This window comes from Oreochromis aureus, linkage group 14 (assembly GCF_013358895.1).
Source record: "Oreochromis aureus strain Israel breed Guangdong linkage group 14, ZZ_aureus, whole genome shotgun sequence".
Taxonomy (NCBI): domain Eukaryota; kingdom Metazoa; phylum Chordata; class Actinopteri; order Cichliformes; family Cichlidae; genus Oreochromis; species Oreochromis aureus.
In genome coordinates, this window is record NC_052955.1 from 40,007,318 (window position 1) to 40,026,980 (window position 19,663).

Consider the following 19,663-nt stretch of genomic DNA (forward strand, 5'->3'; position numbering starts at 1 on the left):
GAGTCAAAGTAATCTGTAATACAAAACCTTTGGTCATTGTTCATAAAGTTGTGTTTATCTCATTTAAGACCTGATAAGGACCTGAGGATTTGTCTAACGTTCTGGTACACGACTGTAGCTTAGATTAGATCTTTCTGTGGATCGTGGCTCAAGAGTTGGGAGTTCGCCTTGTAATCGGAAGGTTGCCGGTTCGAGCCCCGGCTCGGACAGTCTCGGTCGTTGTGTCCTTGGGCAAGACACTTCACCCATTTCCTACTGGTGGTGGTCAGAGGGCCCGGTGGCGCCAGTGTCCGGCAGCCTCGCCTCTGTCAGTGCGCCCCAGGGTGGCTGTGGCTACAATGTAGCTTGCCATCACCAGTGTGTGAATGTGTGCGTGAATGGGTGGATGACTGGATATGTAAAGCGCCTTGGGGTCCTTAGGGACCATAAAGGCGCTATATAAATACAGGCCATTTACCATTTACCATTGTCCTTTGCCACTGTTGACACTTTAAATGCAGAATCTTAATCTTATTTCTTGGAATTTTGATTGGATATTTCATGTTTTGTTATTAATTACACAAAGCAACTGTCATATCAGTGTTTATTGGAAGTTTACATAGCTGTACAGAACTTTTGGCTGTTATATGTTTCAACATGGAATGGATTAATAAACATACAAGTGGTCATAACACACACACACACACACACAGACACACACACACACACACACACACACACACACACACACACACACACACACACACACACACACACACACACACACACACACACACACACACACACACACACACACACACACAAACAGAACACACTGTAAAAAATATGAAGATACATGCAGATTCATTAGCAGTCTTTGGTCACTCAGTATGCTGTAATGTGCAGTCCCAACATCTGCTTTTTTAAAAACATGTAATTCAAATGAAATGTGAGATAGCACCAAACACGTCTGCATGAGCATGTCGTGTCCTTGTGGCATTACTGGATGTAGAGCGGACACAAAAACAGTAACGACAGTAACTCACCTATGTAGCTTAAATACAATAACTGAACTGCATATGCATAGAATACTAAAGATAATAAAGCGTAGTGGAATATGATTAAGGCTTGTCCTCGTGATCATCACTAACAGATTTATTTAGATTAACGATTATAACGTGGAAGTACAAAAAATATCAAATTTCTTCATGCGATCATAACAAAGCTTAATTTACAACTATCAATATGATAAAAACAACAGCTCTGAGAAGTTCATGTTTTTAGGGCTACGGCCCAAATCCACTCTCTCTTTCAGTGATACAAAGACCCCGTGAATGTTGCTTTTTCACTCTTTCGGGCACATTATCAAACATCTTTAGTGCAACTTCATTTTTTTTGGCTTACAAAAGTAAACACTCCTTTTGCATTTGAATTTCGTAAGGGGTGAGTATCCTGGACCAGAGATATACTCTGCCAGAGCAGCAGCACAGTGTGGACTAAAGCAAGATGTCAGTTCTGCTACTGAGTCCCATCTGCTTGGCCCTAAAAACTTCTCTAAGTTATAAAACGTACAGTACGTGTAGCTGAATGTGGCTCAGTCTCGGTGACGTGGCTTTGTGCACACCCATTAGTTCTTGGTGAGGTAAAACAGCTGTATGGTGGTTTAAAGGACTGTCACCAGCTGGCAGGAGAACACAACCAGAATTTGTTCTGTCCATTTAGCAGCAACATGTAAAATGAAATGAAACAAACTCCCACATGACGTGACAGGTTCTCTCTGCACAGGAAAGAGCCCAGAGTCTATGGGGGGTTGTGTGTTTTGGAGACGAGCTGAAGGGAATCTATCGCTCTGACTTGACCTTGTAGCGCAGGACAAGGTAAGTGGCCAGACGTAGGATGATGAAGAAACTTCCCAGGACAATAAAATCTACATAGAGCTTTGCATCCTCCACATCTAGCAGCTGCAGAACCTCTTCAGGCTGTTGGAACTTACACACTGGTCCTGGACACTCCAGCTCTGTGCGGTTCATCCCATAGATGGACAGGAGGACCCCTTCAAAGCCATACCTACGAGAGAGACAAAGTCTTATCTGCAAACAGCCGAGTCACAATAGCTCAAATATTGCTTACTGTTTCTGTAATAAACGCTGATGACTTTGGTAATCAGGCCCAGCCATCGAGGATTTGAATGCATCTTACAAATAGTTAGCATCCCATGAATAACTTTTGCACAAAAAATGCTTGAAAGGATCAGTCAGAGTATTTTTAAACTACTTTATAATCTAAGTGTCACGGCCAGCGCAGGTAGACCGTGTGGAGTGGAAAGTAGTGGACCCAAATGCACGAAACGTGGAAACAGAACTGGATTATAACAGAAGGCGTGCTTTTTATTGAGGCCGAAAAACAGAACATGAACCAAATACAAAAAAACAGATAAATGAGAAACTAATCACAAAAACCTAAACCGGGAAAACTACATACACAAAAACCAGGGATACTAGGAAATACACGAATACCTGAGACATGGGAGGTTAGCAGTGGATGATAAGCAGAACACACAATATCTACACAGAGAGTAACGAGGGAAATACACGACAGAAGGAAGACACAGCTGAACCTAATCAGACACGACGAGACAGAGGAAGCAAAACAGAACAGACTCACACGGAACTATCACAATAAAACAGGAAACCAGAGATGCAGACTTACAGAACATAAGGAACAGAGGCAGACACATGGGAAACAGAACCAAACCTACACTAGAGACATGACACACTAAACACGGGAGGCACGGGAACAAAACCTAAGAACTAGAAATCACTGAAACATAATCAGACACTAACTGAAATGAAGCATATTAATAATCAAAAAGCACAAACACGGAGTCACCATGACTCTGCACAGAACCAGATGTAAATGTGTTAACAGTGTTTTACCATTAGTTATTTGTCCACTAATCTCCACTTATTACAGCAGGCTCAAGCATTTTGTGCTGGAGGGCAGCAGCTGGTCCTTCACTCGATTCTGCAGCAGCAAGCTTTGTGTTGCAGATTGTTTATATTTTTATGAGTGTGGTTTTTTATCCATATGAGATTGACATCCTTGTCTTAAGTTAACATGAATGACTGAAAGTGACCAAATTAAGCAAAACACTTAAGATACCGAATCTTCCAGGTTTTGGCAGCTGCTAAAGAAATAAAACATTCATAAATCATTTATTAATCACCCAAACTCAAATACTGTTAAGTTCATCATTTTGGGGGCAAGAAAACATAGTTTTGTAATGTTATGATTAAAGCTGAAAGTCTGCACTTTAATCCTTTCTTAACTGCTTGATGTAAAATGTGCTGTGATGGTGCACAGACAGAAAAGCAATGTGTCATCCCTCAAAACCCTGTGGACCGACTAAACCTGCAGCTGTGCTGTTCCTCCCAGCGACACACACCTGACATAGGAAACATAGGAGCTCCACTGCAGATACTTGGGGATTGTGTCAAAGTTGACAAAGAATCCAGAGAACAGCAGCACAGGGACAGCTGTAACAGGCCCTACAAATGTGGCTACCTGGGAGGTGCAGAGGATATACATCGTGTTACATATTACATCAGCCAAGAAAATGTGTATTAAACAATGCAAACATGCACTACCTGTAGTGAGGTGGAGGCAGCACCAACCAACAGCCCAAGAGACTGGGCTACCAGAGCAGTGCAGGTGGACAGGGCTATGAAGAGCAGGTAGCGACTTGCCTCAGGAGGCTGCTCTGTCATCCAGTACACTATGCTGCAGTACATGATGGGGCAGATCACCTAAAATAACACGTTCATTAACTGATGTTTAGTAGAGGAACAGCAAAGATACCCTATCACAGATGTTAAAGTGTGCTGGAGCTACAGTCGCATCCAAACACAGAGCCCTCAGCTCCCGTCCCAGCAATCACAATGACTGAAGTACTGCATAAAGGTTTATTTAATAGATATAAATGTTGATGGATTTAATACAAATTAAGGTTGTACTGAATGACAATGATGGCCAGCAGGATCAAAAGTAGCTTTCCAAATCACTGTGATATTTACCTCGTTTCCACTTCAATCCATGATAACACCCACGCATTACATCTGAGAAGATTTTAATCTGCCTCGCTACAGTGTAACCACTAACAGACACTTGGGTGACTTCTTTGACATGATGAGACACAACAATAATGTTGGGAGACTAATCTGCTCCTACAACCTGCAAGCACCATCGGCTAACACTAGAGTACAGTGTTGTGAAGCTAAGTGGATATATTTAGCTGTTTGTCAGCACTCAGGCCCTCAGTGAGTAAACCCACCAATCCAATCACAGCACTGCCAGCTCACCTGGAACGGAATATCAGCCATGGTCTTGGCCAGGTAGTAGGCTTTCAGGCTGTACCAGTAGTTCAGATGCTCCCTCAGGAACACAGACATCTCCAGAGGAACTGCCAAAAGCCCAAAGTGTTTACACCAATATAATCAATATAAAGCCATACATTTATGAGATTTATTATGGTTGTATCAACAGCAGAGGATGCAAGTCCATAACCTCTGGATCATACTCACAGGTCAACACAGTAGGCATGAGTGCTCCAAACATGAGGAAGAGCATAGAGAAGAAGAGAAATCCAGTGTTGTTAAACACCCTGCTGGCATCATTGCCAATGTTGAGATAGAGCAAACCTATTAACACACCTATGCAGATGTGGGATATCACTCTGAGGTGGGTCAAAACCTGAGAATGGACGGCAGCGGAGAAAGAAAACATCCACGATCAGGCTTATTTCAGGTAAGAGCACATCTGATCATCTGTGACAGCTGTGATTACTGAAGTGATCCTTCCACCCACCTGGTCTCGACATACAGTTATGAAGGTTCTCTTGAAGAGAATGCAGAACTGTGTGAGTGTACTTGTGGCAAAAGTGTGGCTTTCTATGTGCCTGGCATCCTGGGAAAATGGAAGAAATGATCATCCTTAACTCGACACAAAGCATTCTGCAGTCAGAGCTGAATCAACTGGGTAAAAATAGAGCAACAGACCATTTTTATGGGTTTCTGGTATTGCCAGAACATATTGGTTCTACTTCCTGCTGTCAGTTTGTCTTTATTGGCACAGCTAGCATAGTGGCCTGGTGATTAGCACCGTTGTATCACAACAAGAAGGTCCCGAGTCTGAATCCACTTTCATGGCCTTTCTGTGGGCAGTTTGCATGTTCTCCTTGTGTCTCTGTGGATTCTCTTCAGGTACAGTTGCTGGAATTAGGTTAAACTGGTGATTCTAGGTTGTCCACAGGTATGAATGGTTGTCTGTCTCGCTGGGTGCACCCTGCCTCCTGCCCTATGGCAGGCAGGGCACACTTCAGCCCCCCATCACTATAAATTAGATAAGCAAAAGTGGATGGATGGATGACGTAAGCCATATCAGCTGAACACTGTGTTCTCCTGTTGGGACTTTTGAGGTCTCTGTTAGTTCTTGGTTTTTATAGTTAGTTAAGATCTACCCATTTCCTGCCAGCTCTTATTTTTCTAGTATGACAGGTCTCAGTTTGGGTAATTGTTTCCTGCTTTGGTTCTGAGTTTAGGAAGCAACGCAATCATAGGTTGGACTCAAGATTTACAGCCTCATCCAGAGAAACAGAAATGGACACAGCTAAGATAAACTGTTAATGTGAGAGGACTGTAAATCAATCTAAGACTAAATAGCGAAGGCCTTGGTGCAGCGGGGCGGGGCCACATTCTTGTGGTTGGCAGGGCACAGCGATGGTTTAGAGGAGTTTGATTTAATTTTAAATGTAATTTTAAAACAGCAGTACAAACACTGAGAGATCTGCTCAGCATTGGTGCTGCCTGTTTTCTGGTCATCCTGGAGAAGAAGTACCTGTGTTTATTGTACCGAATCACCCTCGTTTCAGTCATGACCACTGAGCTCCAGGAGTTTAGGTCTCGTCTAGGAACAGGTACTGCAGGAGCAAGTTGCACCGAATGCACCCCACTCAGATAATGGTCAACATGGTTCTTTAAACTCTGTTGCAAATAACTCTCTCCTTCCTGAACAAGCGGCACTTTTGTTCTCTGGGTGTATGGAGCAACGTCTAGTGGAGCATCTGGTTCTGCTGTGGAGGACTGGGTGGAAGAGATCAGGGACTTGTAGATCAGGCTAATTTTATTTATGATCTGGGCGGGGGGAATCTGTCTTCTAGATTGTTATAGCACCTCCATGCCACTCCCCACTGGTTGTTGCTGCCCCCCCCCCCCAGGACATGGGCACTTGCTTGCTTGCTGGCTCCCTTGGGGCTGTGGGATGGTGAGGGCTCCACTGGGTGTCTGGCAGTTCTCGAGTGTCTGTGGTCCTGATGTCCCGTCCTTGGCTTGCACAGGGTGGCTGGCCTCTGCAGGGGTCGGCTGCCTGCAGCCTCTGGTGTCTGGCTGTGGGTGACCTCCCTCTGCTGGAGTGGACACATGTGTGTCACTGAGATGTGTGGCCTTGGGCCTTCAGCACTCTTGGGGGGGGCTGCAGATGGCCTGAATATCCTGAGTCTCTCCCTGCCCGCCTCTGGCACTATCACCCTCATTTTCACGTATGTTTCAAAATTTCAGAATTGTACCTTTGTTTGTGTACCTCCCTTTGTTTTGTCGTTTGAGTGTGTTTGGTTGCAGATGCAGCAGTTGGAGTCCCAGCATGTCTGTTGATTAGACCTTTGTTCCCCCTGCTCCTTCTTTTCTCTTTCTGTCCCTTTCCTGGCTTCACTTCCTGTCAGCTCCAGCAAAATACCCTCTCTGATAATACTGTGAGTAATAAAATAAATCAATAAAACAAAAAGATTGACAAGAAGAGCGTACAGAGACTCTATAGTGGTCGTCTTGGCAGCTTCTCTGCAGCACACTCTCCCACGTGTGGAATAGCATCTGTTACTTACAACGGGGCAGATTGTTGCACAGACTGATTGATTCTTCTCCTCTAAAGCACACATTCCACCTTGGACTGCTTCAAACAGCACCGGGTTCAGGTCTCCATACTCTCCTGATGCCACTTCAATGACTGAATCACAAGCAAAAGCAGAAAGCTGTGAACAGAATGAACTCCCTGGAAATGCTGCTATCGTGCAGAAAAGTTGGGGAACATGAACTAGCAATAACAGGTACTGTAAGGTGAACATACTGAAGTCTGCAGGGTTGTGGTAGGTAGGACAGTAGAGGCCGAGTGTCTTCAGATAGGGTATGAGGTAAGGGACGGTGCCTTTGTAGATGCACTGTCCCTGACTGAGGATGTAAAGCTGTGGAGCAAAAACATTCAGGTTTGACAAAAAGCAACCTCTACAGAAGCTCACAGAACTGCAACCTAATTTTCTTTACATGGCAATGGTGTATATTAAAAGATGGAGATAGCTATGGGTGATTTCACCCACTGGTTCTCAGACACTTGGCTCCAAATACCAACATGGTGGCAGCCAAAACACTACACTGAGGCTTCAAAATACAGAGTCTATGCTTCTGTCCATTATTTCCCCCTTCACTGGCAGATACACACCTTGTCAAACATCTCAAACAGTTTGGCACTGGGCTGGTGAATAGTGCAGATGATGGTACGCCCGCCCTGTGCCAGAGAACGCATTAGGGACACCACCTGGTAGCATGACACGCTGTCTAAGCCACTTAAAACACAGAGACAACATTCATGAATAGCTGGGAAAGAAATGGAAGAGTAGATAAATCACAATGACTTGTAGATTCACTCTGTCACATAAGACTGTTAGCTAAACATGAGAAAGCTTGAGGATGATATTTTTCCATTAAAAAAAATCAGTCGTTACTGTGTAAACTTAATATTTTTGGAAACATGTTTTCTCAGTTGTCTGTAGATTTAAAATGAAACGGACACACTAATGATACACTACCATACAGTATGTACACTGTTTAAGCTCCGTCCTACAACCAGAAAGCTTAGTTTTATATAAAAACTGGAAAACTGTGCAAAAAATAACATAATTAATACATAAACTAAAATAACTGTATGATTTTAATTGTTAGTCTGTTAAATTTAGATAAGTCTATAAACCTTAAAGGGAAGCAGCTCCCACATAAATGTTACTATAATGGCTAGCCATAGCGGCTAGCTGCTACCATGTTGGTTCATGTTGCTATCAGCTAACTGCTAATAGTTTAACAACTAAAGCTAATGCTCTTGTTGCTGTTTACAACATCAGTGTTTTTCCTACATTTCTGTAATTGTTGAAATTTAAGTTATTGAAGCTGCTGAAATGCACCGAATGGTTCTCTGAGTAAAAGTTTATATGAGAAAAATCTTAGAATCAGAAACACAAACATGTGTAATGTTAGTTGAGAGGCTGGAAGACTGAACTTAAAATGCATTGCATTGCTCTAACAGCTGGAATGCTAACAGCAACCTGCTGACGTGCTGAATCTAGTAAGCTATTGTGTAAAACTGTCGGAAGCTTAGGTCTGCACACAAAGATGCAGGAAAGGACTGACATTTCATCTGTGTTTGAAAGTGTCTCAAGCAGCAGCTGCATTTGATATAAAGAAACATAACGAGAGAGAGAGGTGCGATTTAAAACCAGGTATTCCAGTTCTGACACTCACTGAGTCTTTGAACCAGCAGGCAACTATCAGCATGTGATTTTATGGAAGCACATCTCACATAATACAAAGATATAATTTAGGTATACAATCGACAACACATCATCTCCTGCCCGTTCACCTGGTGGGCTCATCAAAGAACATGACTGGAGGATTGTTAACCAGTTCGAGGGCGATGGCCAGACGTTTACACTGACCACCTGACAGTGAGCTGGTACGAGTGTGGGCGCAGTCAAGGAGCCCTAAAGCCGTCAGAATCTCGTTCACCTGAACAGAGAAAAGAGAAAGGTACAGTGCCAGATTTAACTGATTATCAAACACCAATAAAAAATGTCTTCTTTACATTTATATCTAAATGCCTGTTTGGGCAAAACAGGGAGAAAAAACAGGAAAATGCTCGGCAGGAAGAAGAGCTACATAGCAAAATAGATGGTGAGAAATGAAATAAGTATTCTGCTTGTGGACACTATGAGTAAACTGGCTGGTTCAGTTTGCTGTGCATGGTAAACTGCTCTCACCAGTTCCTTCTTCACATCCATACTTTCATCCAGCTTTAAATTGGCTGAAACCTGAGCAAAGAGAAAATAGATTGCATTAACATGTAACCACAAGATAAAAAAGCTACCAAACAAAACACAAAGCCAGATTCAGATGCTACGCAAAAGCAACGTTTCAAAATGTGCTCCGAGGCTGAGTCGAAGTTTCCGGCTCACCATCATGGCCTCCCTGGCAGTGAGGTGTGGCAGCAGCATGTCTTCCTGCATGATGTAGCAGGACATTTTCCTGAAGGTCCTCAGGTCCCTAGGTTTCCCATTCACCAGGATCTGACCCTTCATCCCTGTTTCCCTGAGCAGCACGAAGGACAAATACCAAACATTTCAACTGCCCAGACAAACTCCTACACCGGCTAGTAAAATACTTTACTAATTAACTCCACCTTATGTTTGTATCACAGAGGCCTCATTTATGTCATCATAACAGTATCAGGGAGTCTGCTCACCTGTACCCTGCTAGAATGTTCATCAGGGTGGACTTCCCTGCCCCCGATGGCCCCATGATCCCTATAAGCTCCCTGCTGCAGAACCTTCCTGACAGGCACTTTAATAAGGCTTTGAAACCTGCAAATAAGTGACAGGGTATTCATGGGAATGAGCAGTAATATTATATTACTCCACAAGAACAGACTTTATGTAAGCATAATAAAAATACTCATGTTAACTAGTAGCTACTAGTTCCGAAAAAGCCACTTGGAAAAAAAGACCTCAACAGTGGACTTCTTTGAGCAGCAGCAAAGCCCCCACCACCGAACAGAGCAGGAGTCCGTGACAACACATATGACACAGATGAAAGTCGGTCCTGGGGCAGAGGTGGGTTGTAAAGCGGTTTGTAGATGCACAGCAACTGTGGCTAAATAACATAAATATTGAGTCCTCAATTAACCCTGCATAGAAGGGTTTCCACTGAGATGTGAGCTGGTGGGCAGGTGTTCCCCACTGTGTTACAAGCCTGGGCATGAGATGATCCCTGCTTTCCCTAAACACCAGGGGCAAGCAGGGACAAGAAATGAAACTGTTCAGTTAGCTAACATTTCCTATTTTTCTGCTGCTCTGTTCATCTGTGTAATCTTAAAATTCCTTATCTATGTGTTCTGTAATGCTTGTCATAAGTCTAACGAGTGCATTTTTCTTTACATTGCCCAGAAGTAAAGTTAATTAAACAACACATATGTTTTGTGTCTGTTTAAGCTCAAAGTGAAAAAATAATCAATGTTAAAAAGAACTCTCTGACTTACCGATTAGAAAATGAATTGTTTTGTTTTGGATGAAAATGTCTCTCTCTCTCTGGGTGGGGGTGAGTAAGGTGTACTGGGAGGCTAGGCATACAGCAAAGACAAAGGTGGCAAAGGAAACGGCCTGCTGTGAGTGATATGTAATGCTGGACACTAAAGAAGGAGAAAAGGACTTGTATTCATTGGCTGGAAAAGATGTGCAGCTCGTTTGGATGATTAAGGATACAAATGGAAATGTAATAACACGTGAAGAGAGGCTGTTTAGAAATGCAAGGAGGGCTTCAAGGAGCTGATGAATGTAGAAAATGAGAGAGGAGGAAAGATGTGCATTAAGATACGACCTGCCTGGACAAATGACCAACAAACTTTTGTACGAGTGTTAAAGACTGGTGGAAATGTTCTTGAGTGAGAATCAAATACACATAACTTTATTTGTACTGACTAAAGTACATGCAGTAATAGCCACGGCATCTGTGTGTTACTCTGCATGAGTGATGTATAGTGTGGATTGATCGGTGGTGTGAGCAGGGTGGATCGTGGGGAGGGCAGCATGTCAGAAACAATCAGCCTCGCCTCCTCTGTGTGACGGGGAAATAAGAAAAATCAATAGTGATCAGGGTTACAATAGCTGGAAGCACATGCTGACTGCTGTCAGTGAATGTGTCACCGTTTAATCTACTGGTGGTTCTGTCACAAAGAGACAAACGAGAGAAATGTTAGTGAAAAATGATTTTTTTTGTCAGCTGCAGAAAGCAGATAAACATTCAGGCCAAATAAAGGGAGGGTTATTTATCACTGTTATTTATAACATGTGGAGTGTAGGCCGCACGTGTGTTTGAGCCAGTGTCATCAAAAACGTGATGAGACCCACCCGTGACTGCACTGCATGTCATGCATCTTAGAGCTGACAGACAAGGAGAATGAGTTGTATACCTGAGTATCAGTACAATGCACAAAACAACTGAGCAGGCCATTATGACACAAACAATTCCAGATATGTGTTTTCTATATATTAAATAATATAGATGCCCCTGCAGCATGACTGATAAGCCACCATCACTGACTGCTCCATCACATATCAGCCACTGTTTCCACTTACACAATACATTCAGAAACCTCACTTTTCCCTACACGGCTATAAGACTGAGTGCAGATTTAAACCACTCATTAATCATTTCTGTCAGCGTTGCAAAACTCTTATTTCCACATCTCCAGTATCAAATGTGAAACGTGCACCCTGCTGTTTACTGTGCAGCATGAATGCACTGCATAGCAAACAGAGAAGACACAGGCCAGAGATTTCCTGAGACATTATGTCAGAGGCGCCTTTTAAGCCTGAAGGCAGCAAATATTTAACACACAGTGGTGACAAAAGCTGAATAACTGAATGGAGAAACACAGAGTGATTCCTTATGAGCTGAGCATTCACTGACTGAAGCCCTCCCCAAACACAGACTTTACTTGGGTGAACACCCACCGATACTGATGTTGGTTCAAGTTTATTTTTGTTTTTGTAATCCATTAAATCACTCTAATATTTAATTTTATTATTATTAGTTTGAAGAAGTACTACCGTGTCCAGCTACAGTCGAAGATGCGGTTATTAGTGATGTCTCCTGCTTAGAAACAATGAATGATCCAACTCTTCTCGACTTTTTGAGCATTGTGCTAGCTCGCTATCTTTGGGAACACTTTTAGATACATGCTGCTTATTTTAGTGTTCCTCCAGCCACACATCTACTGTCTCTTGTCTTGATGTTGCCTTTTCACATTATCTTTACTCAGTTATAAACTGGTTAAAGTAGAAAACTGTATATAAAGGATGGTCAGAAGTGTGTTACCTCTCCTCCTCCAGCATGGTCCCTCCCGAATGGTGTAGGAGATGTTGATGAACTCCAGGTCAACAGCTGAGCGTCGGGGTAGGTGGGTGAATCGCTGTGCCTCAGTGATCTGGTTCTCAACCTTCTTCAGGTGGGTCAGCATGGATACCTCCTGTTGCAGCTGAGCCTGAGCAGCAGGCTGGCTGTCACCATTACATATGACCACCTCCTCCATAGGGAGGCTAACAGAGTCAAGTTCCAGTGCCTTATTATCCATATCAGATCGCAGACTGTGGGTGGAGGAGTGAGGGGAGGAAAGAGAGGAGATAAAAAGGAGAAGGGAGGTCATTCACGGTTCAACTGTCTAATTTTACAGGTGAGGTTTTTGTGCTTGAATGTTTGTAGGTCATTTAGTAAAGTTACCTATCAACCCTGAAACAACAGAACAGCAGAGAAGCTGAGCCAGCGAGCAGCTCTGCTGAGAACAGGGACGATGTTTTTGCCCTTTTCACTGCTGGTTTGCACACTGTCTCAGTTTCCCATCCACGCTACTTTTAATTATGAGGCCAGCAACCAGCTAAAATTCATGAAACATTATTGGTGCTTATGCACCAAGGCTTACCTGGATAGGTTCAGGTAAAAAAATACATCAGTGATGTTATAGCACAGAAATGTACCTGGTTAGGTTTACATCATGACTTATGTCATAATGCATAGTAAACCTGCATGTTAAAGGAGCATGCTGGGAGTGACAGCCACTAATGCCACTGCACCAAGACAAGTCACTGGGTTTAACAAAATGGCACAAACACAGCACTGGAAGCATTCTTCTGATGGCGTCGTTCCAAATATCTGATGTTGTATAATGTTCATTATTTATAAAGATTCGCTTTATGTGAATGGGTTACTTTTAATTAGGCATAGGGATAAAATGATGACTGAGCCTGGAATATCATCTACAAGAGAATAAAAAAAAATGCATATGCATCAGAGAGCAGGGCCAGGGAGTCTTCCTCTTCCTCCTCACATTATTCATCATCAAAAACCTGGAAAAAACACAGAAGTCAGAACATAAAGAAGAACGCAGAAAGAAAGCAAAGTGTAAATAAAAAATATTCATCAGTTTACTGTTAATCCTGATGTGTTCAATTCTGGATTTGCATTTAGTTCTTACTTTCATGGCCTTACGAGGTGACGCCCTAACCTATATTATCCATCCAATCCACCCCTCGGTCTGCAGATACGGTTCTTTTGGTCCCAAACATGTGTCTAAAAACTTAGTGTCCAAAACTTTTCTCCAAAACTCTGAAACAGCTCGCCACCCTCTCTTTTGCACCCTGTAACGTCCCTAAAAGTTAATGTGTTCAGACGTGCGTTCAGGCACTGCTTTGTGTTTTGTTGTTTCACAGGTTTGTGTGAGTGTGTTCATTGTCAAAGGAATTTGCAAAGAAAAGCGTCTGGACTTCTTTAAGTTGCTTGAAGACGTTTCACCTCTCATCCGAGAAGCTTCTTCAGTTCTAAGGTCAAATGGCCGAGAGTCCCAGATTTCCCATCAATATGATTGAGAAAAGGGCCCCAGATTTCGACAAACTTAAAATGGGTGTCAGCCAAACGATAACGAACCTCTTCAATATACAAACAAGCGATCATCTCACGTAGCCAAACCCTGAACAATGGAGGAGAAGGTGATTTCCAGGCTCTAAGAATAAGTCTTTTAGCTACAATCATGCCAAACATTAAGGCTTTCTGAAGAGGACGCCTGAGTGCCAATGAGGCCAGGGAGCAGCCTAGCACTGCAAGTACACCATCCGGCTCTAATTTTAAGTCATAAATCCTGTTATATATATTAAATATCTCTGCCCAGAAACTCCTGAGTGTGGGGCAAGACCAGAAAAGGTGACCAAGGGTTCCATCCAGCGCTCTGCATCTGTCACATAAAGACGAAATAGACGGAAAAATGCTGCATAGCTTTGTTTTAGAAAAATGCAAACGATGAAGGACCTTGAACTGTATAAGTTGTAGTCTGGCATTAACAGAGCATTCTTTAATCTTCTTCAACCCACTGGCCCACAAAGCATCTGATATGTCTACTTCCAAGTCCTTAACCCAAGCATCCTTGATATGGTTCGTAGGTGGTATAAGTGTAAAAAGTGCAGTAAATTGGCTGATTAGGTGTTTGGAAGTGGGATTTTTAATCAAATAATCATAAAAGTCACTATGAGCAGGGGGCTTATCCAGATGGGCAAAAGACTGTTTAACAAAATTCCTAATTTGCAAGTATCTAAATAAATGAGCAGAGGGGAGCATAAATTTTGATTGCAGCTGAGCAAATGAAGCAAAACAATTGTCGATGTAGAGGTCCTTAATAGTGTGAAGACCTAGTGCTGACCAAAGCTTAAACACAGGGTCCATCAAACCAGGTGAAAAAGAACGGTTTTCAGTTATGGGAGCAAAAATGGATAGGTCAGGAAGGCACAAAGCAACCCTAACTTGCTTTAAGATCCTAAGAGAATGACCTAGGACAAAATCATTACTAAAAAGTTTGGTAGGTATGCTGGGCTTAGAAAACAGAATAGCATCAAGTGATGTACTAAAAATTGATATAGCGTTGTGTGCCTCTATAAAAGGCCAAGAAGGACCGCATCCCTCCTGAACAGCAGGAACAGCTGAAACACTGTTCCAGAAAACAAACGTTTTAGGTAAAGTACATGGAAATTCAATTTAATTCTAAGGAAATTAAAGCCTTAGTCCAGAGTGGTGTTATAAAATGCTATTAATAATATTATTAATGTTTCAGGTTCAGCAAGAGGATACTGATAGTTTGCAGTCGGTATGAATCTTGCATTTGTAGCAGCTAATAATTAGTATTATCTGTTAATCTCCCAGGTTTATATTTTATTAATACTTTCAGTCTTTTGATCTATGTAATGTGACTGCAATTATTTTTTTTATTTTAATGTTTAACTAATCTATGAGTTATGTTTTTAAAGTCTATTTTCCCAAACGCTTCACAGGAGAATCACACAGAAATAAAAAAAAAAAAATGATGGTTAGTAACAAAGACTGGGTCTCCTCCACTTGGTTTATATAAATCTGTCTTCTCAACATTGACACTCCTGCAAATTAGAAATGTCAGGTGATTATTTTAATTCTTGCCCTTCTAGGCAGTGATGTTGATCCAGTCTGCAGCACGTATAAAATGCCTGTAAATCCACTTCCTTTCCACTATCAGTTATAACATAAATTACATCCTGGTTGTTCCTCAAAGTTTCATGAGTAGGTTTGTGTGCTTTATATAAATCATATCATTTCCTTCTGATGCATTTCAGCCCATGATGAATTATGTCTTTGTGTTAAAGTTAAGATAATCCCAGGATCTGTAACAGCAACAAGCTCTGGATCACAACAACTGTCAACAGATACAGTGGCTTGCAAAAGTATTCGGCCCCCTTGAACTTTCCCACATTTTGTCACATTACAGCCACAAACATGAATCAGTTTCATTGGAATTCCAGGTGAAGGACCAATACAAAGTGGTGTACACGTGAGAAGTGGAACGAAAATCATACATGATTCCAAACATTTTTTACAAATAAATAACTGCAAAGTGGGGTGTGCGTAATTATTCAGCCCCCTTTGGTCTGAGTGCAGTCAGTTGCCCATAGACGTTGCCTGATGAGTGCTAATGACTAAATAGAGTGCACCTGTGTGTAATCTAATGTCAGTACAAATACAGCTGCTCTGTGACGGCCTCAGAGGTTGTCTAAGAGAATATTGGGAGCAACAACACCATGAAGTCCAAAGAACACACCAGACAGGTCAGGGATAAAGTTATTGAGAAATTTAAAGCAGGCTTAGGCTACAAAAGATTTCCCAAGCCTTGAACATCCCACGGAGCACTGTTCAAGCCATCATTCAGAAATGGAAGGAGTATGGCACAACTGTAAAACCTACCAAGACAAGGCCGTCCACCTAAACTCACAGGCCGAACAAGGAGAGCGCTGATCAGAAATGCAGCCAAGAGGCCCATGGTGACTCTGGACGAGCTGCAGAGATCTACAGCTCAGGTGGGGAATCTGTCCATAGGACAACTATTAGTCGTGCACTGCACAAAGTTGGCCTTTATGGAAGAGTGGCAAGAAGAAAGCCATTGTTAACAGAAAACCATAAGAAGTCCCGTTTGCAGTTTGCCACAAGCCATGTGGGGACACAGCAAACATGTGGAAGAAGGTGCTCTGGTCAGATGAGACCAAAATGGAACTTTTGGCCAAAATGCAAAACGCTATGTGTGGCAGAAAACTAACACTGCACATCACTCTGAACACACCATCCCCACTGTCAAATATGGTGGTGGCAGCATCATGCTCTGGGGGTGCTTCTCCTCAGCAGGGACAGGGAAGCTGGTCAGAGTTGATGGGAAGATGGATGGAGCCAAATACAGGGCAATCTTGGAAGGAAACCTCTTGGAGTCTGCAAAGACTTGAGACTGGGGCGGAGGTTCACCTTCCAGCAGGACAACGACCCTAAACATAAAAGCCAGGGCAACAATGGAACGGTTTAAAACAAAACATATCCATGTGTTAGCATGGCCCAGTCAAAGTCCAGATCTAAATCCAATCCAGAATCTGTGGTAAGATCTGAAAACTGCTGTTCACAAACGCTGTCCATCTAATCTGACTGAGCTGGAGCTGTTTTGCAAAGAAGAATGGGCAAGGATTTCAGTCTGTAGATGTGCAAAGCTGGTAGAGACATACCCTAAAAGACTGGCAGCTGGAATTGCAGCAAAAGGTGGTTCTACAAAGTATTGACTCAGGGGCTGAATAATTACGCACACCCACTTTGCAGTTATTTATTTGTAAAAATGTTTGGAATCATGTATGATTTTCGTTCCACTTCTCAGGTGTACACCACTTTGTATTGGTCTTTCACCTGGAATTCCAATAACATTGATTCATGTTTGTGGCTGTAATGTGACAAAATGTGGAAAAGTTCAAGAGGGCTGAATACTTTTGCAAGCCACTGTATCTGTGGACAACAAGGAATACCCACACTATCCCAGAAAGGTATTACAGTAAGACTGTAATGTTCATTTTTTCCACTACCAAATTTGTTTTATTGGATTGTTGATCCAGTTCCCTTCATATGGTTTAGCGCAGCGGTCCCCAACCCCGGGGCCACGGACCGGTATCAGTCGTTTGGTACCGGGCCGTGAGACTTGAGGCTCGGGTGTGAAATCTATGGTTTTCAGGGTTTTTATTGGTTTTTAGCTTTAACTCGGTTTCCCTGGGTCTTTTCCTGTGTGTTATGAATAAATCTTCTTTTTTTTTTTGTACCGGTACTGGTTTTATTTTGTTGTATTCATCCACGACACCTTAAAGGCCGGTCTGTGAAAATATTGTCAGACAAAAAAGGTTGGCGATCGCTGGGTTAGCACACTAGAAATGCTTTCTGGCAGAAGGTAAAGATCTCCCGTGTGCAATAATCTTCTCAGTTGTCAAAGTTTAGATCAGGGGCTCACCAGGCTGATAAGTCCCAGCCCGTCTAAAGCACTGACAGTAAAGACAACGTCAAAGGTTGCTTATGTTGCCTTGTTTTAAACGATCTCGCAGCGTTGCTGGTTTTCTGGTGAGTTTTGACTGTTTGAACACAGACAGAGATCCCTGTGTAATCAAGACTGTTTTCTGTCCTGGTCTAAATTCCATGTTACAAATAGCCCAACAGTAGCACCACCTGTTACATTATCTGCTGTATTACGAGAAATTAGATGAAGAAGATTGATGCTAATCTTAAAACTGTATTCTAAGAAGTAGGACACAGAACTATAGCTTGGTGTAAGTTCTGAAATCAGTGAGAAAAATCTGTCCTGGGTTACTCCTAAGACAGGTTGGCTGCTTTACTGAATACTGCTTCATATTTCCAACTGATATTGGCTTTGTTCAGTTTTGCATGTAATGCATTGCTATTCTAAAACACATCAGTATTCACATTAGCCAGAACGTTTTTGATTTCACCATTCGAAAACCTGAAGTACAACGCTGCCTCTGACTGTCTAACAGTCATTAAGCCAAGTATTAAACAAGACATGAGTGCACGTTTTGTGGTAGATGGCTTGTATGTTTCTTCAGTAAGACGTAGAAGTATTGCAGTTGTGCTCTGAAGCATTACTTGAGCAGCACAAATGCAAGCTATTGATTTAATCAGTGACAACTGATGATTCAGTATAACTAACTTGGAAATGTCCTGAATAGATTTTCTTGTGATTATTAGTTCATTAGTCTGGATTAAGTGTAAATGTCTATACATTTCCTGGGAAAACACAGCTTAGGCACCACCAGCGTCAGATAAATCCACTTCTACTATCCATGCAGAACTTTAAGCAGCAGAAATATGCAATCTGCTGATGTGACTAATGATCACTGAAACTGAGATACGTCTAATCTACTTTGTTCTGCACAGACTACTGTAAAAATGGTTCCCAAGTCTGAGGTGGTACAGTAATTTGTCCTTTTTGAGACAGAAGCCTCGTCTAATCACTCATGGGGTTCTTAATCCGCTTGGGGATTAAAATGAACTTTCTTTTATTTCCTTGATCTGCAGGAGGGGCTGTAGTTACTGCCTTGGGAAAAAATCTGCAGAGTCAGGCACACTACCAAGCACCAAACCGAGGTAACGTATGGGAATCGACTGCTTCTCTACGTGCCTGCCACGCACCCAGGAGAAGCCAGAGGCCTTGGTGTCAAAGGGTCCAAATGAGAAATGAGACATGTTATGTATGCCAACGTGTCACGAGTCAGCTTGGATGGCACTGTACCGCTCTGGAGAGAAGGAAGGTCCACGGAGGGAAGAGAGGATAAGGAAAGAACTCCATGACCTGGGATCAGACTGCTTTAGATTATCTGCCGTACTGCTGTTACACTTTTCTCTGACTCTAAGGCTTACAGTTAGATGAAAGGCCCATTAGTATCAAATTAAGTGCCCACACAGCTAAATGGAGACATCAAAGTGAAGATATCGTTATGCCAATTACCTACTTCGACACAGATGAACTCAAAACACAAATCTACAGATTTTGTGTACCCACCTATCAGCTACATTCACAGTAAGCTAACCATCAGAAACACACATACAGGAAGAGGCCAGTACTCAAACTAATCTCAACTTTAATGTGCAACTCACATATAATGGAGTAGGAAATATACATGAGACATACCTTCAACACTACTGCCTGACAAGTCCATTACTGCCCAGATGTTTAAGGGATGGGAAACAAGTGAATCGTTTTAAATAAAGGCATGTGCTTAAACATCATCTTCACTGCCAAAAGCTGAGTGAAAATGACAAAAATCCTCTGGCTCCTGATTAGAAACTGTCTTAAATCCAGAATCAAAAGTAAAATCTTTCCCATACAAGGTCTTAAATAATCAGGCCCCATCTTATCTTAATGACCTTGTGGTACCATATCA

General features: G+C 42.4%; 1 protein-coding gene across 1 annotated transcript; it reads right to left on the bottom strand.

Moving 5' to 3' along the window:
• Window positions 1–592: 592 nt before the first annotated feature.
• On the bottom strand, window positions 593–12,477 carry LOC116311443 (ATP-binding cassette sub-family G member 4-like). The gene is made up of 14 exons (XM_031728561.2): window positions 12,222–12,477; window positions 9,592–9,709; window positions 9,305–9,437; window positions 9,110–9,160; window positions 8,713–8,858; window positions 7,522–7,645; window positions 7,153–7,267; window positions 6,911–7,032; window positions 4,843–4,941; window positions 4,560–4,728; window positions 4,338–4,438; window positions 3,627–3,785; window positions 3,425–3,543; window positions 593–2,046 (listed from the first exon to the last, which is right to left on the bottom strand). The coding sequence occupies exons 1-14, from the start codon at window positions 12,475–12,477 to the stop codon at window positions 1,821–1,823; spliced, it is 1,938 nt and encodes a 645-aa protein (XP_031584421.1). The 3' UTR covers window positions 593–1,820.
• Window positions 12,478–19,663: the final 7,186 nt, after the last annotated feature.